The sequence below is a fragment of the Boleophthalmus pectinirostris genome, unplaced genomic scaffold, assembly GCF_026225935.1.
Source record: "Boleophthalmus pectinirostris isolate CB_2022bp ecotype Guang Dong unplaced genomic scaffold, ASM2622593v1 HiC_scaffold_22, whole genome shotgun sequence".
NCBI classification, from domain to species: Eukaryota; Metazoa; Chordata; class Actinopteri; order Gobiiformes; family Gobiidae; genus Boleophthalmus; species Boleophthalmus pectinirostris.
The window spans coordinates 24,732,521-24,758,742 of NW_026571190.1; the positions used below are offsets into that span (position 1 = coordinate 24,732,521).

At 37.6% G+C, this 26,222-nt stretch overlaps 1 protein-coding gene across 1 annotated transcript; it reads right to left on the reverse strand.

Annotated features, from left to right (window-relative positions):
- Window positions 1-127: 127 nt before the first annotated feature.
- Window positions 128-24,190, reverse strand: LOC110166231 (sphingosine kinase 1). The gene is made up of 5 exons (XM_020931459.2): window positions 23,704-24,190; window positions 14,183-14,329; window positions 9,602-9,696; window positions 8,722-8,837; window positions 128-4,848 (listed from the first exon to the last, which is right to left on the reverse strand). The coding sequence occupies exons 1-5, from the start codon at window positions 24,125-24,127 to the stop codon at window positions 3,990-3,992; spliced, it is 1,641 nt and encodes a 546-aa protein (XP_020787118.1). The 5' UTR covers window positions 24,128-24,190; the 3' UTR covers window positions 128-3,989.
- Window positions 24,191-26,222: the final 2,032 nt, after the last annotated feature.

Below are 26,222 nucleotides of genomic sequence, written 5' to 3' on the forward strand. Positions count from 1 at the left end.
TTATTTCATACAAATCTGAATGTGTGAATGCTTAGGTCAGATTTCTCAAAAAAGCTCCAAGTGTGTGGATGACTTCTGCATTTTGGAAATTTGTAAAGTAAAAATAAGTTGAGACAAGGAATAATGTGATTTTGTTTATTAATCAAAAACATTATAGAAAATACAGACATTTGTCTAATGGAAAAATATAGCACTTTTAAATATATAATGATTTAAACTTCGGTGTCAGAAAAACACAATTCTATAGGACAGTAAAAAGTAAGAAGCAGCAGGTCTCGACTTAACAATCAATCAAACTGTGCCTTTGCGTATCGTCTTTACATTAACTATTTAATTTTAACTGACATCTTCCCATTTCAGGCCCAGGTAAATGATAACGTAGCTGTAATAATAATATAAATCAGGCTTGGGTCTACAGGAGCGCAAAAGGCAGCATTGCAACGTCGCTTAAAAATGTGCACTCTCATTTCAGGCACCTAAAGTAATAATGACACTTGATTAAAGCGTATTATGTTTGCGCTCCTTTGAAACTCAAATGCACCCTCAGTCAGTATGGTCTCCACCCGGGCCTGCTAAGAAATCAAAATCTCAACAAATCACATTTTACAACTTCAAGCTGCACAGCACAACTTTGTCTGGTGGAGGGTCCATCACACGCTTGTCTCCATGGAGATGTATCCACAGTATGACTTTAAACATATCCATCTAGCATTTATTCATTACGGGTGTTTCTGTTGCTCAAAATTAGAAGAACTCCTTGTATGACTCTCCACAGATCTGAATCGTAATGTAGCGTAGTGCTGTAACGTGCTTGTCTCCCTAATCTTGACTGTGGAACATTCTAGACATGGATAGACATAGATTTCCATGGAGACATCAGGTGACGGACCCTCCACTAGAAATGTTACGCAGTACACCTTTAACACAGCATTAGCAATACAAAAAAGTTAAAACATTCAAATTTGTGAATTGATTTTTTGAAGGCCAGCGATATAGTGGTTTGTCATCAGGAGTCGGCACCATAGCTTTAAAAAATTTCACATTCATTTGAACAGTTTTCAAACATAAACAATGCGCATTTTAAAACTAAACACACCGTAAGAACAACCAAGCCACCAACACATCCCACCACCAGGGGGCAGCGCTATCAAGGCACATCAAACACTTAAAAGACACTGCAACTGACACCCACTTTGCATCGAAACAAAATTATGTAAAATATCCAGGCTGTCCATCAGTAACAGTCAAGTTAATCTATAGGCCCCACCAAGTCAAAACAAAACAAAACAAAACAAAAAAACTAAGCATCAATTCATTCAAGTAGTTTTTCCAGCAGAATCTCTTTTGTGTAAACATGATTTTGAAGATTAGTATTTCAAGCATAGTACAATGAAGACAGAAGTTACATCAACATGTGCATGTAGAAAATAGTATTTTAATCTCTGAACTGTTCAATACGTCAATAAATATATAAAGAATCCTTTTTCGCCTACAGCCCACTTGTGAAAATTACAGAGGCTTACATGGACAGATTGACAGGGACTTTTGCTCAGCCCGTATCGAGCGGAGGAGAAGCGGCTTGCCCTGTCACGGACACAACGCCTCATGCAGCATTTATTTAGTTGATAGTCCCTCCCCACCCCCTCCCTGTACGTACAAATGAAGTCTTATTCTCAAGTGCACGCCGGTCTAGTATAAAATGCCCTAAAACAGTATATGAAAAACTGTAAGTCAGGTAGGAGTATTTGTTTTGTGTAGTGTCTTTGTGGTAGTGGATGCCTTAGTGATGACTGCTAATAAAGTCCTCTGGGAAGATTCTGTAGCTGGGGACAAGACACAAAACAAAAGTGGGTTGCGGCAGAGGAGCTCACAGTGACAAAACAGCATCCACCACATTATGCACCTAACCCCGTCTATCTACTGTATCTATCTACTTTATTAAATTACAGGCGTCTTTATGGCTCTAAAATAATGACTAAAACACGCATATTAAGTGGGAGTGGGGTTGACTCTCCACAGAACTGACCTGTAACTTGGATTTGTGGTGTCACCTGCTTGTTTCAAAATAAATCGAGCATTATCAAGGGCATCTGATGTAAAACTTTACCCACATGCTTTCACTAGAGGACTGACAGACTACAGAGAGTGCTGTTGAGAAGCACTGCACTGGTAATTGGCCTTGTGCACTTCTAAAATACAATGGAATGTAATGAATAAATAATGATTTTATATCCCAGAACTGACCCACAAGTGCCACTATGAGCTCCTTGTCCCACTGAGGAAGGGGAAGCAACAACACAAACCTTCCCTTTTAAATAAGATGCCATGAAACGTCATCTTTGCTGCACAAACTAAATACTCTGCATGCAATGAGACGACCAAATTGGGATCCCACATCAGTACTGACATACTGCATAAGCGGGACAAGAACTCAAATAATCTGTCCATGAATAAATTAAGTTGTTGAATCATTCATTGTTTTTCACGCAGTACATGTTCTTTCAAATATGATGGTGTTTTCCCATTTAAATGTCTGCTTTGATCGGATGAGAGATCATTTGGGTTACTGCGAGAGCTGGTCATGTGACTCTGGTCTGTTTTGTTTTTGTGACAAAGGTTGAGGTCATTGAAAGGTGAAGTCCTCAAGTAACATCACAGGCTCCCACAAAGAACAGTCCTGGTACCAAACAGACTGTATAAAGAAGTGGACTAAGGCAGCGATCGGCTCCAGTTAAATGAAGCTTGTCGAGGCTAGCAAGTTATAGGGCGAATTTGGAGGAATAGGAATTTATTTGCAGACAAAAAACACCTAGCTAGGCTGGCGCCACCTAGTTCCTCCACTCAATTTAATTTCTCTTCAGTGACTAGGTCAGGAATTGGAATACACTAGACGGTTTGCAAAAACCCCAGAAGTGCGAGTTTGGGCACCAGCCAATCAGCGAAGAGCCATATATTCTGTGTTGGCAACGATTCCCGAGATCAGGGATTTAAAACTGGAACAAAGAGAATGTTTGGTGAATTTTATCAAGGGGAAAGACACTATTGCCCTTCTTCCTATGGATTTTGGGAAAAGCTTAATATACCAGTTAACCCTGTTAGCGGTGCATTACATACATTACGACGAAATAGCAGCGATTGGTTAAATGAAAAAAGTACCCGCCTACCATCAAGCGAATGAATCCTAATGCTGCGAGGTCAGACAGTTTCTACCAAGTGAAACCGGCTGACTCAACACCAGGATCATGTATGAAAATTTTAAGATCAAAATGACGGGGCACACTGCAGCAGTTACAGAGAACGGAGACAATGGAGACAAAAACGCCCCCATGAACACTTCCTATTTGGAACGAGGCGGCTACAAGATTTGTTATGTCCACTGATATATACAGTCTATGGTACCAAAACGCAAGTTAAATATGTGAATACTTATCTGTGTGGCATTTTAGTGGGGTATTTTTCTAATGTTTGTATGATTATAAGGCCAAATACCAAACATCTATAACAAGTCAGCTGTTTTCAGTTGATAATATTTTAAGTGATTTTTTTTATAGCTGCACAGTATACTGTTTCATACAGTAATGAAATAATATGTTGTAGAAAAACTATTCAAAAACATTTTAATGCAGGATCTAAAGCACAATAAACCTCCTCTTAAGACATTCTGTTTGTAGAGCAGCCCTTTAGAAGAATATTTTTGTATGTTATATTATATTATCTTATCTTAGCGTTATATTTATATTATATTTCTTATAATAATAATTCTTTAATAATTTAGGTTCATGCTGATTTGTTCTTAACTTTCTCAAAAAATAAAATGAACTAGCCTTGCATCTATCCTGTCCATTGCAGGATACAGTACACCTCATCAAAGGCCCAGAGTTGGCATAGGCTCCAGTATCAACAGAAAATGCATAATATTGATTTTTAAATTAAATTATCCAGTCTTACATAGTTGTTACGTTGAGGAGAGTGTTTTCAGTATTTTCCTTTCATCCAGTTATCAGCCTGGCCAGTCCCCTGTGAACCTCCGCCTGCACCGGCCCGTACTCCACCACCTCCCCGTCCACTGTAATGATGCCTTTGGGGGACTGCGGCTCCAGTCTCAGAGCGTGGACTTTGGTGTACACCAGATGTGGGCAGTTTGTGGTCAAATGTGTTCCTTTTTCCATAGCAAGGAAAAGCTTTAGCAACGCCGCTCGGGATATTCCAGCTTTAACATAGATTAGATGAATAAAACCGTCATCTAAAGTGGAGTCTGGTGCTGTGAACAGATCCTCGGCTAAATGGGACTGGTAGATCGCTAACATGAGGACAAACTCTTCCTGCGGCACAACCACCCAGTTACTTGGTACGGGCTGGTCTAAAGGGGGTAGCAGAGAGTCCGGGGGGCCAGGGGGGGTTAGGTTTGCATTTCTTTGCAGGTTCTCTCTCTGCCTTACTTTAACTGAGTTGTTGGAGTGGCATGAGTTCTGTTCAGAAATTGGCCCACAGTTGTCATTAGAAAAACTGTACAGATTTGAAGCGGGCCACAAAGATGTCTTCTGCGTGTGGTTTTGGTCCTTGTGGTTGTCCAGTGTAGCAGGGAGGTAAGACAGTCTTCCTCGATACACGCGCAGTGATGCCAGTCTGACCAGTGTCCCGACAGTGAAGCGGGCAGCTCCAACATGGCGGTACTTCTCACTCTCGATGTCCACGTCAGCCACGAAGCCCCAGGCCAGAGACAGGAAGGAGAAGACTCGTGATCCAGAAGGTAAGTGGATCGAGACCAGATCCATGCGGGACACCAGGCCTTTACAGATCAGGAAGCCACAGCTGATGAGCAGCTCCTCACTGGAAACAGGGGTGGACCTAAAAACATTCACAAGTAATTAAGGATGATGATGTCAAGGTAATAGAGATGGGACAATAAGCCATTTTTTTATCATGATAAAAAAGAGTAGACAATAATCGTTTATGGGGCATTTCATTTAATCTTCATCGTTCTATAACACCTGTTAAAATATAGAACCTATTCATAATGTTAAAATTATAATTATTAATATCCATAAAATGTTTAAACTGTCAGCAACTTTAATCATTGTTGTCATATTATTGTTAATTGCAATTATTTCAATATTGTGCCATGCCTAGAAGCTAAATCATGAAATCCCTTACAATCACTTATAAATTCAATTAAAAGGGAAAAAAAAAAAAAGATTTATTTTTGGCTCAAATACAGTAGCTATAGTTTTTGTGTTAGTATTGTTACAGCAATGCACTCTAACTTTAATAATATACATTAAACATTTAGTTAATGTACACACTCTGAAAAATCAACCTTCATGGGCTCATAATGATTGAAATAAAGCTTTGTATTTAGACTGATCCATGCGTGTTTCAGTAGTCCTAACTCCTGTATTGTTCTGCTTTCAAGGCTTGAGTGCTCATTAAAAAAAATTAAATCTCCTTTTCCACCACTGCACTTACATATGATGCACAGTGAATGTCCTCAAACATATAAGACATGTTGCAAAGCTATATTATAATGAAAAAAGCATAATATAAATAATATAAATGTATTAAACTAAATTGCTCTTAACTGAGGAAACAATTTTACCAAGCAAAAAAAAGAGCGTTACAAAATACTGTGAGCTTTGATGTGATATTCCTCATAGGAGAGGTTTTGTGATTGGACATAGACAGCTTAGGGGACAACAGACAACAAAGGACAGGCCCTTCTGGGAGAGCATGCGCGTGGGGTCAAAGGGCATGATAACGGCTCTCACGTCAATTACAAAGATGGCTGCTTGAGGTCCCATGGGTGACAGCGCCTCAGTGCATCCATGCATTTTCATCAAATGCAATTTATTCACGTCTAGGGGAAATATTCAGCGGATTTCAGACTCTGTTTAGTACGGCAATGTGGGACAAGAAGAAATAATACTGTTTTGTTCTATAATTTATATATTTTTATTTGTATGCCTATATTTATTAATTTGCTCATTTTTTTGTCTTTTCAATCTATTCTAATTTCTACAAAATTGCTACTGGTATAAAAACTACATCTAAAGGACTCATTAAAGCCCCTATATTACACAAAATTGACTCTTGTGAGCTTTAAACTATGTTTAATATTATTCTTCTTATTTTTTCTCATTCACACACATTTGAGTAATCATTCATTTTTGTGTTTTTTTGTTTGAGAGCCTAAATATGCAGGATTTATGTGTTAAACATGTGTGAATGAAACAAATCTCAAGTCCAGGTATATTTGTGATGAAGAAACAACATTTTAACATAGATCAGAAAATGTATAGGCCCTTTAAAGAATAACTAAAGTTATTTTTTAGTTTGAAGGCAAAAACGGCACTGCTAGCTAGTTACTTTTTAATATTGACTATCTAATGTTTTATATATTTCCTGCAATTTCTTTAGCTCACCACCGGAGGGAGACTGTGATATTCAGAGCAGAGGCATTAGAGCAGTTTGGTGAGTTGAATGATCCCAGAGATGTTCTAGCTGCTGCGTGCTGGTTGCAGTCTGTGGGTAGCCTCACTGAACCCTTCATTGAGCTGCAGATAAAGAGCGCGTTTCTGCCCCGGGACCCGTTCTGGATGTGCCCAGTGCCACAGGACAAAGCAGCGTCTGGTCTCTTCCTCTCATTGTCCCAGTCTGCACACAGCCCATTGTTGCCCCACTGCAGGATCAGATACAGGGAGGAACATACCACGCCAAGAGTACCCCTAAAATGTTTGGTATTCAATGTGGGTTTCAGCTTCCTGTGATATGAAACATTTTACAGATTTTTTTGGTTTTAAATTGCTTATTTCAGAATTGATTCTGGTGAGCTTTAATGTTGTTACCTCCTTAAAAAATACCTGGAATTGTGTTATGTTTCTTTCAAATATGTTGGAGTAACCCTTATTATTAGTCTGACTACAACTCCAAAGCTCAAAATGCTCTATTCCACCTTGTGATGTCATGAAGTGGTAGTTTTCAAGTTATAACATTATAACATAAATCAGAAAATAGTTTAATATGAGCTCTTTAATCTCCTAATTTGTGGTAATTCTGAAAAATGACTGCCAAAAATGACAAAAAGCCTTGAGAATTTTTATATTGTCAACATTTAGGGTGTGTTTAAGTTTGCTCTGGTTTGGTCCTGTTTTAACCCAGAAAATTGAGAAGGTGGCTACTTTTAGTTAAAGTCTAGTCTGGTTTGTAATGATGATAAAACTTTGAATTCATGGAACTCCACATGTCAGCCAGTCTTTCATCAAATATTAATAATTTGACATCATATTCTTACAACTACAGAGCTGCACACAACCATTTCATGATAGGCCGGTCACAACTACAAATTTTGAGGTGTGATACATAGATGAAGTAAATGTAGACAGTAAACAATAATATGCCAATAATATAAAAACCCAAGAGCAGATTTAAACCACAAAAACTATTCTGACTCTACAATATTGTTAAAAATCATGAGCTGCAATACATACAAATTAAACACTTAAGGAGTCAGTTTGCATCTGTAATGAGTCAATGAATTTATGTATTCAACCTTTTACAGCAAAAACATACCCAAAAAATATCCAAAAATGTAAACATGATAAATATTGACCCCATAAAATTCCAGCTTTCACATACCGAACATTAAGGCGATTTAGTAATTATCGTGACGAGCCGTGCTTGCTACTGCTTGGAACTCGTTCTGTCCTTGGTGTCCTCTGGCTGCGTTTGCTCAGTGTTTTGGTTGAATGAACTGCAGCCAATCAGTTAAATGAGCAAATCATTAATAATACAAGAGGCCTTTTCCATCAGAGCCGGAGGCCTTCAGATCCGACTCTGCACTGAAGGATTCTGGGTAAAACTCAACCTCTGACTTTGAGATGGACCAATGACTTTTGCCAACATGATGCTATCCTGAGGGGTATGGCCATTTTTGATAAAGACATTATTATTTATAGAAAGGCATTTTAGATTTTGCTCATATAAGCTGTCATTCTGATTTTTTTATCATAGTGCCCTCATTTGGCTTTGACCCTTGTTGCATAACATGATTTAAACCGGGCTCTAATACGCACATGCAATATCTCATCAGGATGCTATTATTTTTTTATGTTTCATGGTGCACTTTGAGCTTTTTGCACATGTTTTTCCAATGCTGTTTTAACTACAAATGGCCAATAAAGTTAGCCAGGCTGGCGCCACCGCTCTGCTCAATTTCATTTCTCTCCAGCGACTAGGTCAGGAATCGGATGGTTTGCAAGCACCCTGGAAGTTGTAGACCACACACCAGCCAATCAGCAAAGAGCTGTGAAGCCATGACAAGCGCCTGTCTGAGTCCCTTTTGTGGTAGCACAACAGTAAACAAAGCGGTCGAGATGGATGTAGACAAAGCCATACATTCTGAGTTGGCAATGATTCCCGAGATCAAGGATTTAAAGCCGGAACAAAGAGAATGTTTGGTGCATTTTATCAAGGGGAAAGATGTTATTGCCCTTCTTCCTACAGGATTTGGCGCATTACATACGTCACAACAAAATAGGAGCGATTGATTAAATAAAAAAACATACCCGCTTACAATAGAGCGAATGAATCCTAACACTGTGAGATGAATGAACTAGGCTAAAATAAAGTAACCTAATCTAAAAAAAAAAAACCAACAGTGCTGCCATTATAGATACAGATAGCTCTCATATATGTAACAGATATATAACATGATATTGTACTGACCCAGAGTAGTGGTGCACTGATGCTGCCAGGGCATTGCCGGAGCCTCCTGGGAGAATAGCCAGGGGTGTGCGGATGGCCTCCTCCCAGTCGGGACGCTCCATCAGGCCATTAATCACCTGAAAAACACAGCACTGCTTTTAACAGGACACAAGGAAAACCATTATAGGACAGAGTCTACACAAGAAGAAAGATGACACTTCTGTCTATACAGTTTCATTTTTTTTTAGAAACTATGAACCAGACGCTCTGTGTTCTTAATAAAGATTGAATTTAATATATTGCCAAAAACATGACAAAGGACATGTTTTCAGGAAGGTTCGATGTTGGTCCAATTATGATTATTCAAGATATTGTGTCAGCAAAAATGTATTACTTTTCTGTGTGCAGTGGAATCAAGGTGCTTAAAAATGTATCCATACTTTACAATAATGATATAAAATCCTGTACAATACATTTAAGGGCCCATATTATGCTATTTTATGCTATCTATGTTATAATGTTGTTTCCTCTTTATAAACAGACCTGGGTTTTGCTTTGTTTCATTCACACATGTTTAACAAACAAACCCTACATATTTTTTTTGAGTTCTTCTCTCAGATATGTTACTCAAATATGTGTGTATGAAACAAAGCACAACTCAGGTATGTTTTATGATGAGATAACAACATTCAAACATGGTTTAAAGCTCAATTTTAAAGTAATTTTTATGTAATATTGGACCTTAAATCATGGAGTCATCATCAATATTATATTATGGGAAAGAACATAAGTGTTAGCTCAAGTAAAATGTAACATTTTGTATTTTTCTCAGTTTCATTCTAGTTAAATTGCTCCATGGATTATTTATTGTCAGAGAAGATAATCTGAGCATTTCCTGTACCTCAAACAGCAGTCCGTCCCCTGACATAATCACCAGCCCGTCCCACTGAGTCAGGTCCATGTCCCTCACCAGCTCGCGGGCGTGGTTCTGCCTCTCTGCAAAAACAAACCCATTTACACAGGTGCATCCTCACATGTGCGTTTATTACACAGACCTTCCATGTCGGCTGTCAGCTGTCAATAAAAAGGTCAAAGGTCATGGTGGTCCTGACAAATGCTCGAGGAGATTGAGGGTGTAATTTATTCAAATCCTGTGTGCAATCTGAGGTCAATCTAGATGCAGGCTTAGTGTTCCTCAGCTGCTCCCTTTGCGACGCTGAATTTGAGTTTCACAGTGGGAGGGAAAGCTGATCTTTGCTCTTAATGAAGCATCTAGTGACCTGCCAATAAGAATGAGAAGGAATTGGGACTCAAATTAACACAGGCCTGCATCATGTGGCACAGGACAAGGCTTCAGTGATAAGACTTCTGCTTATAATCCTTGAACATTTAGTAGAATTAATTTACTTTCAATTATTACTTTTTAAATATATTTTTTTACAATTCAGTAGAAAATACTAGTATGTATTTTGATTGTAATTTGATTAATAAATAGATCGATTTCTATCTTCTCAACTCTGGTACATGTTTACTGTGACTAGGTGAGTTAGTTTAGATCTGGTTAGTTTTGTGTTTTGTTTATGTTTTGACTGATGTATTTTGTGTGTTTGTATGTACATATTTTACTCAGTTCTTTGTCTTATGTCTTTATACCAGTATAATATTCCAACAATACTGACACAAAAAGATTAATAGTAATACAAAATATTTTTTTTGAATGATTCTGAGCTGTAGAATGTAGAATAAGGGACTTTAATTCTGGCTAATTATTGCTTCATTCTACAGTTTTTTAGTTGCAACTCATGCCTTTTAATAATAAAAATAAATACATTAAAAGTGATGGTTTGTGTTAGTGGCATAAAGCCGTTTTAATACTATAATGTATTGTTATATTTCTCTGTAGCATGTAGTATGCTTCAAAATGTGTTATTGTAACAGGCCTCCCTCTGAGCTCTGAGCTTAATGTCTTTATGCTTTGTATTATCCATTCAAATAAAAAGTAAACTAACTAAATAAACTAATCATAAAACAAAATTACCACATGTAAGATAAATTAAGCACAAATACAACACTTGCTCATTTGAATTGATCTTACCTAAAGCTCATCAACAGTTCTTTTATCTGCTCATTTGCAAGTTATAGGTTAAAGTTTTTACATCAGATGCCCTTCTTAACACCTTGTGAATTTGGAATTTCTCTCTGACCTGAATATTTTCTCACTCCACTTGACAATCAAATCTGCCACTAAACATTGTTGATTACCTACATTCTTTAATTCAGGTTTCCTCATACCTCAGAAGACAGTCACCTGACCAAACAGCACTTTCTTATCATAACAGTGAATAGATTTAAACCTGCTTGCTTGCTTTTTCCCACGTGTTGGACTCTTCTTTGTTAACGATGCAGCAACGCTATCCCATCTAAGACCTGCTCCATATCCACAGAGACAGATCTGATTTCTCAAGGCCTTTGTTGTAAACCTAGCTCCTCTAAACTCCACACAAAAGAAGAATCAATTTGCCCAAACCAGTCCATCCACATTACTTTATCTGGTACAGGCACAGAGAAGCTTTGGGAGAGAAGAGAGGACAATGAAGCAGAGCAGCTGTGAGTTTGACGCAGTTCACTTTGGGCCACTGGGAGAAGCACCGAGCTGTGACTAAACAGGAGGAGCCATGGAGACCTCTTGTGCACTGCGGCTTTTAGTCTATATATGTGTGTCTATGTGTGTCTATTATCCAAACACACAATTCAGCATAGTAATGGCACAGCACACTAATAAGACCTAGTTGTAACTGGCCCAGAGAGTCTCTTGCAATTTTATTTATAAACAAAGTTGTTCTGCAGTTACTTGAGATAAATAACAGCTACATAATAAATTTGAATCACTTCTGTCTTATTTAATATTTGTTTAAAGGAAACCAATGCTGATTTCAGTCTCTGGTATTGGTTGATATCAGCTGATACTTAAAGATACAGTATCGAAATCAGTATTGGAACTGAAAAAGCTGGAGCTGGATCGTTGCATTTCTATTCATGACTGGATAAGTTTGTTGATACATTTTTGAACTAAAGATTTTTTAAGAAGATTATGTATTAATGTTAAATATTTTCTTCATGACTCATTGACAATACACAGCAAGAGGGGTCTAACACCTTGGCAGAGGGTGTCTTTTTACTTTGCTCAAATTAAGATTTTGTACTGGGAAAAAAAGTGTACATCATCCCAAGTGAGTTCAGTCTAAACATTGGTCAGTCTTTTGTGGCCTGCCAGTGGAAAGGAACCCAAAGTCAAAACAGTTATGCTGAGGTGCAATTACACTGAGTGGTATCAACCACTTTAAATAAGCATGTTTCAAAATAAAACAAATTGCAACTTATTCATGTAATAATGGTGTCCTGAATTTTTGACAGAGTTGTTGAATCATAAATAAGTATCTAAGTGTGAAACAAAAGATAGACCCTCAGAAGAGGGATGGGACAATACACAAGAATATTGTTTATTGTGATAAAAAGGGTAGACAATAGCCTTTGTAAGACATTTTATATAATTGTCATAATCACCATTTTATCACCATAATGTTCTGTGAAAAATTACTACAAACAATGTTCTCTTCTAGATCACTGTTATTTTCTTTGATAACAAAGTACAACACCATAGCAGTTGCTTAAAGATGTAAGATGTTCCCTTAGTCTGCCCCAGGGCAGCTGTGGCTACAGTAGTAGCTTATCACCACCGGGTATGGAGTGAATGAATAATTCTCTGTAAAGCATCTCTGAGTGTCCAATAAAGCGCTATATAAAACAAATGCATTATTATTATTAATTAATCCATAATTTTCTCTACCATGTGACCAATTTTAACAATTATCGTGATATAATTGTTGCAGTTATTTTGACTACGATAATCAGGACACAAAATTTCTATATTGTTCCCTGCCTTACCATGCCCATACCTTGGAAGGATCAAGATTTTGGAGGATGTTTACCCAAACTATTAGCACGTTGTAGAGACACTAGGGATTGGGGACTAGGGAGTTCTCTCTACTACACGCTAACATGATCACAATCTCTGTAGGAAGATTGAGAAGCAACTGTAGTATTTTTAAACCATTTGAAGCCACATGAAAATTGATGCTCATGAGATGAAACCAGTCTGTGGGGATTTTGATTGTTTATCACAACTATCCATATGTGTGTGACATAACAGAACGCACGCATGTGGGTCAGAGGCAGTTGATTCACGTAACACTGGTGACAACAACACACAGGGGATTTAACAAAGGAGGCGGGACTTACAGGGCTGTGGTGTAGACTTGGCAAGAGATAGATAATGCTATTTATTTATAATTTTAAATAAAATGTTGTGTCATCAAAGCTATGTATGTGTGTGTGTGTGTGAGTGTTATGTCATTTCTACACAATGCTGATATTAAATACTAGGTGACATAGCTGAAAGATTCAGATTTAGATTTTATTAAACCCTTTGGGGCAATTCGTTTGAGTAGTAGAAAACACAAAGTGACAAACAAGCATTCAACACATGGGGCGATTCTGAACAAAGGGGAGCTCTGAGGTAGAAAAAGTACTCAAAAAAAAGACTATCTATGTTGTAGATCTATGCAAAATTTAAAAGGTGAATGGTAGTAGGAATAAAAGATTTCAAATACCTATTAATTTTTGAATAGAGGACAACATAGTGATAGTGATGGCCTGTATCAGTAAAGAAAACTCGCTGTTTAAAATATGACTCTGTGCACTAAGAATCACTTTGGCTTTTTGTAAAATGAATGTGTTACACAAGGAGGCCAAGTGTCTCTGTCACTGAGAAAAGTGATAAAAAGTGGAAAGACTGACAGAAAAAGAGTTAGCTTCTTCAAAAGGTGCAGTCTCTGCTGGTCACGTTTGACAACAGATGCAGTGTTAACATTATTTTATTTTATTTTTTATTTTACTCCCTCACTTGTTTTGCAGCTGATCAGTTTGACAATTTGTTTTATTTGGGATACTGATGTGAAGTTAAACAAAAATAGCTGGCTGAAAATAAGATAAAATGCTTGTTTTTGCAGTCATTTGAATGTTTATTATTGCATTCTCGGTGCTACACTGGTCTGTTCAGTCTGGAAGTTTGAAAGAAGTGGACTATGAAGTGTGACGTCACCCAGAGCGTTCGGCTTATGGGTTATAGGGGCTAATTGGAAGCAGAGTTTCATATTAGGAATAGGAATTTCTTTACAGACAAAATAGCAAAATAAAAACACCAGGATCATGTAGAGTCAGTTAATGTGAGCATTTAAAGCATTTACCAAAATGACAAGCCAGACAGCAGCATTTACAAAGAGTGGGGTGACTATTTTTCACTTTAAAGTCAATTAGAGCCAAAGTCATTGGAGCTGGAAGCACCATCATGAACACTTCCTATTTGGGACACAGTGGCACATTAGCTATGTCCATTTATATACAGTCTATGGTCTGGACTCACCTGTAATGAGCAGTGAGTGAGGAAGCCCTGCCTCCTGGAGCATTTTCTGTACGTGTGAGTTGTACAGAGACAGAGCTTGGCCCCGCCCACTCTGAGGATTCACCAGGATCATCATACGACGGCGTGACGGCTCACTCATCACCAGCCCTGCAGACGAAAAACAGCAGCTGGTCACACACAGTCTACAGTCTGTGGAAAACTTTATACAGGGTCTTTTTGGTACAATAGTCCTGATCTGATGCAACTTATTGATTAGTGATTAAAAACAAAACAAAAAAACAAACAAAAAAAAACAAAACAGAGAGACAGAACATAAAGGTGAGCAGATTATAAAATTTGTGATGATAATATTGTGAAGGTTATGTTAAGGCTATGAACATGCAAAAAAAAACATGACAAAAAGAGCTGATTAAAAAAAGAAAATCAAATAAATACATGTATTAAGAATATTTTCTGTACTTTTTGGGTAATTCTGCAATCATTTCACATTTTTCTAACATTTAAACCTCAACTAAAACTTTTAAAGAACACATATTATGCTAAATCAACTTGCGTTTCAACACATTCCTGTTGGATTGGATCACATGCACAAAAAAATAATGAGATATCCAATTTTCTCAATGTCACCCACACCTATTTGAGAATCATACTTTATATTATACAATAAAATGCATCCTCATTCTTGTCTTGGCTAAACAAGATTCTGGGTTAAACCTCAAGATAGTCTAAAAGCCCAATTATAGAATGTATTGTCATGATGTAATGTTGGTACTTCTTTGTTGGTACTTTCTTCTTTCTTTGCTTTCTTGTCAATCTAGAGTTGTCTATGTAATACTGTTAAAAAGCAGCAATGTGCCCTTCATGCTTCAGTGACATTTATTCAGTAGTAAGGCAACAAGGTCTGAGAGGATTTCTACATGTTACACAGAGTTATAGGAAACTACAAGTGCAAATCCTAAATCTTTTTAAAATACTCCCTAGATTATGATCTCCGCTGGCTCTACATCAGGTTTAAACGGAGGAAGATGGTTTTGAATATATTTCACAAGAGCTGAGCAGACCGTGGTATTCTGCTACTGAAGTTCAACATTCAATAGGAGTCATTATGTTTTTTTTTCCCAGGTATAACACGCAGTAACCACTTCCTCACAAACAGAACCACACGTGACACCACACTCTTCCTACTTTCAAATAGTCTGTGTGGAGAGTCATCTGAACAGGTTTGACAGATAAATGACCACTGACATTATCTGCTACAGACCTGGGTTTGTTTTGAGGCTCGGAAAGAAACAGTTACTCAGAAGGAATGCAGAGAAACAGGTCAGAAAACGGCTCACACACCTCACCTGCAAGTACAGGTACACACTTTAACCTCCAAGGAGAGCTTTATTCAACCATGGAAATGATAAATATTTGGAGAATTACATTTGAATTGCTTATTTAAGGTGTTTATGTTCTGGTAAAGTTAGAGTAGACCAGAAAAATGACAAAGACATGTCTACTCTGAATGGCCACACCTTTTGATCCAGTAAAAGCAGTCCTAGCATTCCTGATGGTGTAGTAATGATGATACTACATGAGAACTATGCCGACAATGTTACCTGTACTCAAAATAAAAATTTTAAATTGAATCTTTCTAAGGTGTGCCCAATTTAATGACTAATTTCATAACTTTGAATAAGATTTTAAAGGTGCATTGTGCAACTTTTCTCGTGGCGGATCCGTAAAATGCTTTTTTTTTTTTCATGGAAATGTTATTGTTTTGCCTGGAATGCTTCACAGTATGGTATTAAACCCTTCTACCTTCATGGAGACCAAACCAGACCAAGTTAAAGGTTAGATTGGTATTGAATAAATGTAAGGTAGAGCTGATTAATGTCATACTGTGGAACATTCCAGGCAGAGCAATGACATATCTATAGAAACAACCAGGTGACAGACTCCCCATCTTTCTCCAAATTGTGCCCAAGTTTAACGATTAAGGACCATTTTTCTAACTTTGAATAGGCTTTTAAAGGTGCATTGCATAACATTTCTAGTGGATTGTCACCTGCTACTCTTTCTCTTTGGAAATGTCATTGATGTCTAGAAAGTTTCATAATATAGTTTAAACCTATTGAGATACACACAGGTTGCAGCACTACTCTACATTTCAATTCAGATCTGTGTCACCCCCATTGACATTGAACTAATTATTGAATTTTTGAGCAACAGAAACACCCGTGATGTGTAAAAGCTAGACTGATATGTTTAATGTCATATGGAACATTCCAGGGAAAGCAATACACATCTGCATGGAGACAAGCAGGTAGCAGATTCTACGCCAGAAAAGTTGCATGAAACAGTGCACCGTTAAGGACAAAATGTTATATTACTGAGTTGAAGAGAACAAGGAAGCAGGGACCTTCCCATGCTCCTTTATTGTGTGTGTCCCAAGGGAAAAGTGGGTGGTAAAACAGTAACACATAGGACATATTTTAGTGTGTTCCAGCTCACTGAAGTTTCACCCATATCAGCTGACCTCTGTATCAGCCTATATCTATTTAAATTACTTATTAACTGGTTTTGGCCCTGTTCGTGAAGCAGACAGATTAAAGCTGCTGAATGTCAGAGGATTGTAAATCTCAGGCTGTGACCCTTGTGCCTTGTGCTCAGCTCCTCTAAATTAAATCCTATGCCACTTCCGGTGAGACTCCCTTCCCCTTCTCCAAACATTCCTCCATTTATCTCCTTCAAATGCCCACTCTCTCTGCTTCCTGCGCTGTCATTAAACCAACCACTGTGGCACTCTGGCACTGAGCCAACCAGGGGCACATCCAAACTGCAAAAGATAATGTTTCTGAAAAAAGATTTATAGCAAAGACTTGTTTTGAAATTTAGAAAGAACTGACCTGTACCAAAGCATTAATTACAATGTAGTATGGTGTTTCTCATTTCCATAGTCTGAAAACAACAACAACAACAGAAATTGGTAACACAAATGATACTTTATGCTTGTAATATTGTCATAAACATATAGGAGTAACTGTAATCAGTACATTTTTATCAGGAGAAGTATTAATTGGCATTTATACTCCCAAACAATTGTATTAAATTAAATGATTCAGATATGGATTATTTAGTCTCAGTAAAAAGCTGGGGGAAACACTGGTAGAAAGCAGAGAGAATGGATATTACAATGGAGAGACAGATGCATTTTGGGCATTAATCAACTCAATTGATTAATCATAGTTATTACACTGAACGGTTATAAAAATGACACAGTTAAGAAGAAATGATGAGCGTGTTTGGTGTGTTTCTGGGGGAGTGAAATTTTCACTTGTGCAATGTGGTTCATGACAGCATATTTTGTGACAGATACATGTGAAGAATGTCTTAAAACACTCATGATTATTAGTTATTTATTTGTCAATTATTCCATATGAAATGATCAGTGAGAGGAATTAAATTGAATCTATTGCCGTAAGTAGAATTAATCAAACAGAGAATTGAACCCTGTAGATTTTGCAGTTCTGTGGTCAATTCTCCTGAAGGCTGAAGTTTTTCAATAGGACAAATATTTGGATAGATACAAATTATATTCCCTGTCATCTCTAAACATTATGTGACCGACCATCACCATTTCCTTTTTGTTGAACAGCAAAATTTCCTGGTGCACACACAGATGATGGTGCACATGATAAAATCACCACAAACCAAACAGAAAATCTGTCCAGACAGCAACAAAATGGTTTCCCTGAATCTCCAGTCTCCCCTCGATTAAAGACATGGGACTGTCTCAGATCTGGGTGTGGTAATCACAGTGAGGCATCCACCAAAGGAAACGACAACTCAGAGGAGAGGGAAAACCAGAATAAACACATCTCCAACAGGCTCATCATATAATATTTGGGTGTAGAAATAGACAGAGGAGAAACAGTTTGTGCAACAGTGCTGAAATGTGTCCAGTTGTGCGTCTGCTCCCATCAGTCACACAGCAAAATTAGCACTAATTACATGCTAGCTACGTCCAATTTGCTCTGTGCAACACGAGCTAGCCCCCCGTGTCTGAACGCTAACAGTCACTTTTATTAAAATTGCCAAATATAAAATAAACAAGCAATTCAAATTAAAATATATTGAAGTAAAAGCTACCTTTTTTTTTTTTTAGATTACTTCAGTTTGTGGTGTTATTTTAATATTTATTATACCTAGAATTAGCATTAGCATTGAGACACAAATATCATGTTCTCCACTGAAGTATTCATTTTATTTGTGTACTTTTTAACATGTTGTCATTGACATCCACCAACAGATCCCTGTTCATTGCCTTATCTTTAAATGTTTATTAATTTTAGCTCCACTCAACAAAACACCCACAGATACACAATTGGGCAACAAGTAGTGACGCTAACAGTGAGGTTACTGGGCGTTGTTGTTATTTTAATAGATCCATATTGTTGTGCACAGAGCCTATTTGTATTTAAAGATTACATTTTAGTGCCGCACGAAAACGAATACACTTAAATATACTTACAGCTTCTTGTAAGAAGTTATACATTTACAAATAAAGTTATACTCTTCTGTTCTAGTTCAAAGGAAACAGATATGGCAACCAGAAGATGTTTGAATGAGCTGGAATAATTGGATTATCACTCACTATTTCTCTTTTTCTCTATGGAGCAGATATGAGAACTTTCTGGGATGTGATTCTAGCTTAAACCATGCACCGACCAGTGACCATACTGTGTTCAAAGGCAACTATTATTCTGATGTTACTGTGTTGTTGATATATTTACTGTTACAAAATAAATTTTGGTTAATATAATAAATGTACATTTGATGAAACTGTTGACCTAGCCTTCTATTTACTATTACTGCATCAGGCCCTGACATACACCACAGAGACTAAAGCCACTTTTTCCATTAGGATTAGTGGATTTACACCATGTATTTGACTCAATATTTGCTGTAATAAAACATTTGCATTTAATGATTAATTACTTATTGCTTGTTATTAACTCTTTTAGTATTTTAAAATATAAAATTTCTTTTAATTTATATTTCAAAATCACAAACACAAACATATACTTTATGTTCTTTGATACTTTCATTACAAGACCTAAACCGATAAAAGTTAGTTCTATTCAAATATAGATGGGTATATGATGGGTTATATGGGTATATGAGCTAAATAATTAGGGTTAATATTTTTGCATGTACAGTCAATGGAAGCCTAAATTCACTATACCTTTTCCTGATAGGGTCAGAACCCTACAAAACTATGCTCTATTTTGTGTTCATGTTTTTTTCCAAATGTCTGGAGAGATGACATGTCATTTGAGTAGACTAAATAACTGCATGCTTGCGCTAAGCTAATAACAGCCATTTAAATCTGCACAATGTGTGTGGCTTTGGTCTGTTTTGTATGATCTTGCGCCCATCAATCATTCTGAGCCTTCACAGTTTACACACAGCACATTCAGCCCTTCTCTGCTAAAAGAGCATCAGTAGCACTCATATGGGTGATAAAACTCCCCGCCATTATAGTGTGTGTAAATCAAAGGGCTCAGAGACTACACAGCGGAACAGAGTTTTACCCAGTCTGACCACAGGGGCGTGGAGGGAGGAGCGTGAGGTGCTCGTGGTTTGGGCTGTGTAGGGCCTATATTAAGAAAGGCAGACTTCCCCCACACTGAGGTTTCTCTTGAAATCATTTTGCATTTTGTGTCATTCACTTCTGTGCAGAGTGACCCATAAATGTACAAAAACATATTTGGACCTGATGACAACCACAAATCCAGACAAAGACAGTCGTAAGTCAGTGTAAATATTGTTGCATTAGTCCCAACTAAATATGAATAATCTGCATTTTGAATTATGATCTATAGACACCAGGGTTGTCATAAGTAGGATCCTATTATTTTCCTACATTATATTTATATACGCAGTTAAAAGTTCATGCCGGATGCCCCCTGACATCTTGGATCCATACTTTTGGTGTAAATGCAATCCATAAATGCTCATTCATACCAAACCATTCTGCGTCAGTGGTAAATTTTTAAACATTGGCCAGATCCAGATGACAAAAACTCACCTCAGTTTAGCATGACGTTATTTGTGATTATATATAAAATGTACCAAATATACAGTGCAGTGTGCCAGTATAAAAAGGAAATGGACTTTGGTTTAAAAGCCACACCACATGTTCTTTACTCTTTTTGAGGTCAGCCAGCTGCTCTGAAGGCAGAATGCTCATTTGCGGTCACTGTTGTTGTCGGCAAATCACAGAAAACACAAGATGAGGCCCTTTCTGAGAATAGTATACCTCATTCCCCTGGTAGTATATACAGTATAGCTGGTTTTGGGTGGATAAAGTTTAGTTTAGGTCAGGGGTAGGCCTGTCACTGTAAATACTGTATTGACTGATCGTTCAATATATGAAAGCCTGAATGTTTTTGCTGTTCAGATTTGAGCTGTTTAAAATGGTTTGTTGGAATTATCATTTATTGCAATATTTCTGTAGAAGCATATCACACTTCAAAATTTGTTGTGATGACAAGCCTGTGTGTGTTGTTATGTAACACAGATATTTCAGAGTATAAAAGTTTACATAAATTCAGGTTATTGCGCTTCTACATTAAAATTCCTTAAATGCAGCCCTATTTGTTATATGATCTGTGCTACGATGGACATGACCACTGTTTACTAAAAACACTAGTTAGACCTAAGTTGATCCCTGCCTACACCTAATATTAGATCTGTTTATGTTATGTTTTCCCACCATTTGAGTGTAGATTTAGTTCATGTTCAGGCAGAATTCATCTAAAATTAATCTTAAAATTGCAGGCTTAGGCCCGCTTAGTCTTAGTGTTAGGTCTTTCGTGGCACTTAATTTCATAAGCCATATTTCCTTGGTTAACATTTTCCTTTTAGTTTAGGCCAGGGTTAGCCACGATAATTTTAGTAATTTGGTATTTACTGAACAGCAATGGCTTTCACTGCTTAAATTGCTTTGAGAGGCTGAGAATAATTGGCGATAGGTTTAAATTATGACAGAGGTGGGAATAGAATATATTAAAAAGGGAAGCTGTTATGAAGATTTAACAGTTTGTCTGTGTCCATAGCAAAATCCTCCAAAGACACGTACAAACAAAAAATTACAAATGTACTATTAGGTTTAATTAAAATAACAGGAAAACTGAGGTGTAAATTTGTTCAAAATACAAAATCAAGGGCAGTAAAAATACCTAATTTGTAAATAATGGTCAAAAATAATAGTTTCTGCATCTTAAACTTTCTTTAGCCTTTGTGGATGGAATACGGTATGGTTATTAATATTCCAAAGTAGCACTGTCTGATATCTTGCCTACAGGAGTTCCCATTCCTCATAATGTTTTTTCATTCAAGCAGCACTGTCTGCATCGTGACTGTGGTAGCTGTATTACACAAAGATGACTACATTTTATAATGTCACATATAAACAGAAATATCCACTATGAGCTTGCACTTTTCTAAAAGCATAACGCAGCTGACTCATCCTAATAAATTTGCTTGCAAGAAGTGGGCATAGATATTGAGATATTGATGCAAAAATGGCAATGAGAAATTTTTTTAAAAAGAGTGTTTTCTATTATAGAGTTTGTATCAGTAGTCTGGCTTTGTAACTTTAGGCAAGTGAGATTTTAGGTTTATGATTTGATTTGCCCATTGCATTCAAGCTCAAATTAAATCAATTTAGTGATGCACAGGTCAATACTGTTATGACATATTTGACAATGTAACGGAAACATCAATAGTTTTTGAAAGGAGAGGTCTAACATGTGTGCATGTGTACATAAAGACACTTCACTCACGATATCTGTCACCTCAATCCTTTTGTTAAGTCTTGTCTATGCTATTGTATTAAACAGAATATCGACATCACAGTGTTTCCTATTAAACAGGACACTATAGTGGCCCCCAATAGTCTAAAATAGTCCCCCATAACAACCTGGACTACATTGGCTTAACAAAAAAGAGACAACACTGGTCAAAATGACTGTTTAAAGGTAAAATATAGGCAGTAAGTGACATTTATATCTCACAATTTGAATGAGATTACATTATTCAAATAAAGATTATTTGTGCCACCATAATATTAACAATATATATGGAAAACTGTGCATCATCATAACATTTATTTAATTTTTTAGGATAATCCAGGAGCAGGAAAGTTACAATGGGACATCCAAGCCCATTAATCTTTATGGAAATGATTAAAGCCTGCATCCAAGAGGTTATAAAATCAGATTTTAGTGTAAAGTATAAAACACTATTATTGTTTTACTGTCAGGTGTGGATTGTTTCATTGTAGTTAAAAGACAGGGCAATACATTTGTACTGGGCTAAAACTGGTCTGGTCACTGTCTCAGGTTGAGCTGTAGAATACGCTGCCTGTAACGTACACTTACTCCAGTCTTCTCCTTTGTGCATACACAATGAGAGCCAGTATAGGGTTCCACTGGATTTTATCTGGTTAAGAAATCCACTACATTGTGCAATTTGGAATATGCTGTTTGCTTTGTGTATTGCTATTAAGAGGTGTGGTGTGGATGGCTTTATCCAGAGCCCATCACACCAGAAATATCGTTCTGATGTTTACTCCGTGCGTGACCTTTTACAACACGTCTTTAATGCTACAGTGGGTTTATTTACCATTTTGAAATAATACTCTACATCAGCAGCCGTATTGTTTTATTCATGAACAGTGGTCAAAGGTTAAGAAAAGTGCAGCCTATGACGCAGGGACTATATCTGTTCATGTTACACCTTCGGGCAAGTCCCACTATGCAAATATAATATAACCTTTTTGCTTCTGCTTTTATATTGAAATGACTTGTGGTTTAGATAAGCCTAGCACTACGCCAAGTATCTTTCAGGTCTGCAGCAGGAATAATAAACAAAACCAGTGGTGGCATATAGGCAATTAGAGCCGACTTACAGATGAGTTTTTCTTCTTGGCAACTCCTATAATTACATAAGGCTTGCAATTAGGCTGTATTGAGGGGCCAAATTAAAGGTGCACTGTGTAACATTTCAAGCAACAGAAACACCCATAATGAATAAATGCTAGATGGATATGTTTAAAGTCATACCATGGAATATTCCAAGCAAAGCAATAACATCTGCACGGAGACAAGCAGGCAGAGGACCCTTCGGCGGAAAAGTTGCGTAGTGCACCTTTAAATACAATACAAAGATATGTTGTAGACTTTTTATAGGTTCTGTGCGATTTATGCAAACGCCTGAATAACCCGTCACCATTGCAAAAATGGTCAAAGCAGGTATTGTCTAGTTATGTACTATAGCCTAATATAGGGCTACACTCCACAAAAAAGTTGTATCAGAGCACAAACAATTGCTTTTAAAAAACAAAAAAACAAAAAAAACAAACAACTTTTGCCACGTGAGAAAAAACAGACACAGTCACTTTTCTCTTTCTCTCTGTCTCTTTTCTTACAGACCCATAATTTACCCCGAGAGTTGCCATGATTTCTTACCGTCTCTCAGATTCTGTTGCCGGGCAGATCTCTCCCTGACAGCCCGGGCCCATTTCTCTGCTTCTTCCAGGTTGTAGCGCGGGTCTTGCAGGGCAGCGAGCCGAAAGCCCTGCTCCACTCGCTGCCTGGATGTCCCGGAGCTCATCCAGCGCTTTCTGAGTAGGTAAAAGTACGCCGTGAAGTACGCAGCCGGGTCAGAGTTGTCCTCTCCACGGTGCGCCCGGGACCCCACGCAGTCCTTCAGGTTCAGGACCACCTTGTTCCGCTGGACAGGTGCGGATGACAATCTTTGGACAATAAGCTCCTTCCCGGTCAAACTCACCGCGTACCGGACTTTTCTGTTGCCGATGGCCGTGAACTCCCCGTAGAGAGTCACCGGGCTTGTGTCAACGCCGCGGTCCTGTGGTCCTCTCTTCGGCTCCATCCTGACCGGACCGAAGTAGAGCACACCTCCTCTTCACATCGCTGCTCACAGCGGGGTCTGACTCTAAACGCGAGCCAAGCGCAGAGTGGAGACTGAGCAAACTGCGCCAGGGAGGGCAAGAGTGAGGAAAACTCAACATCCGGTTTGATCTGTCATAATAAAACATGAGATCAACTCCACACCATAGACCGTACACTCCAGACCATGGCATGGAAGTAAGAAGAAGGTCTTTTAGACTTTATTCACGCTCTTCCCCCGAGTTAGTTAGTAAATTAATAACTGGTCCTAGAAAAAAGTGTAATTTGAATCTCCTTTCATGTCCAATTCACCTTTATTGCTCCATCCAGAGATTGTGGCCTATTTCAAAGGACCAGGATGCATACCCAGTCTAAACATGTTTAAATGTCAAGTGTTCACAATTATAAACCACAAGATCTATATAAATTTAATTAATTATACTGTAATTATACAAGCAAATAGCAAAGCAAATAAGGCAGTGCAGTGGACGAACGCACTCCACTTTTAATCATGGTACCACCGTAGACCTCCTAGAAAAACAATGTTCAGAGCCACCACTATTGTTTGTTTCATGACTTGAATGATTTTGGAAAATCTGGGAAAATCATCCTATACAATGATCATAAACAATGCAATATGCCCTTCATCATAAAACCACGTAAGACATGGCCATATATTAATGACGACTTCATTCATTTGTAAGTTGGGATAGATTTATTTTTAGTTTTATTTTCTGGATTCTGTGTGTATCTCCGCGTACTTAACTTATTGAAACTTGTCCGCAGTTTGCCAGGATTTTCAGATTTTCAATGCACGCTGGTATTCTTTTTAGGTTGTCTACTGCCATCCAGTGGAGCATTTTTTGAGGCTGATTTTTGATTGACAAAGAGAAGAGTCTGGGCTCTATAAAGAAGACTGGCTAGTTAACTTGAAGGTGGTTTACACACTCTCTCTGTAATCACTTGCAGTCTGTGTTGAAATACTGATGGACCAGCCTCATCTGGACAGACCCTGACTCCTGCTGGATCACTGACTAAGACGTGGACTGATATTAGGCCACAGCTCTCATACCATATTACCATACCATATCATACCATACTGTTGCCTGCCACTTCAAAGCAGCATGTTATTAAATATAGGCCACTTATTAAATATAGGCCTATTGCAGCATCCATTTTCGACTCGGTCTAAATGAATTCTGTGTTAACATCGACTCCTTGCTATGACAAAGAACACAATTGTCGTTTTTTAAATTTTATTTCAGACTATTAATGATTTATTTGCTTATTTAAGACACAGAATAATATATTATTGTAGGCCTATTTGCTTATTCTGTAAGTTAACGTTTCTTAATTGTTGTTTACCTTGCTGCACTTCCACCAATTACCCAACAGATGGCAGTGTTGGGCTTCCAAACAAACAACTGGAGGTACACGTTAAGTACCATGCGCCATTCCCAAATGTTCTGTCTTATTTCTGGTTCAGTAATTGAACTAATGATCAGCTGACAACAACGTGCAACGAAACGCCTGATTACAGCGTAGTGGATCCGTCCAGTGTCCGCCATGCACTCTAGCCTATTTACAGACTTATTTAGTTCATCTCAATTAAGAATATGGTATGGCAATTCAAGGATACGTTCGTAAGGGTGATTTGTTACATCTAAAAACATAAGTATTACTAAAAAAGAAAAAAAATGTTATAATAAATTGTTTTTGTGCATTGAAATATCAGCCATGCCTTTAGAGAATTCATAAATCTGGCTTTTAGGGTCAAATAGCTCTGAGGAGTAACCGTGGAAACCTGTAAAAATGTGTTCTGCAGAAAATGTACTTGGCCTCTGAACAGTGCATTCATGTAGCCTACTGATAAAAGAAACAGAAACTGTTTGTATCAAAAATAAGACAGGTACTGTGTGTACAATTAAATTCTATAAACATGACCTAAACTGTGTCCTAGATACAATATATACACACGCTCAAATCAAAGAGTCCACAGCTTTTACACGGTTACATTTGTGGTGCTGATTTATTCTTAATTACAAAAAACAAAACACAAAACAAAACAAAAACACTGG

Bases quoted from the DNA above. Each gene is read 5' to 3' on its own strand.
- LOC110166231 (XM_020931459.2), bottom strand. From the start codon at position 24,127: ATGGAGCCGAAGAGAGGACCACAGGACCGCGGCGTTGACACAAGCCCG. The intron at 9,697-14,182 runs GTGAGTCCAGAC...TTGTTTTTGCAG, and splicing joins TCACTCACTGCTCATTACAG to AGAGGCAGAACCACGCCCGC. The intron at 8,838-9,601 runs GTACAGGAAATG...TGTGTTTTTCAG, and splicing joins GGGACGGACTGCTGTTTGAG to GTGATTAATGGCCTGATGGA.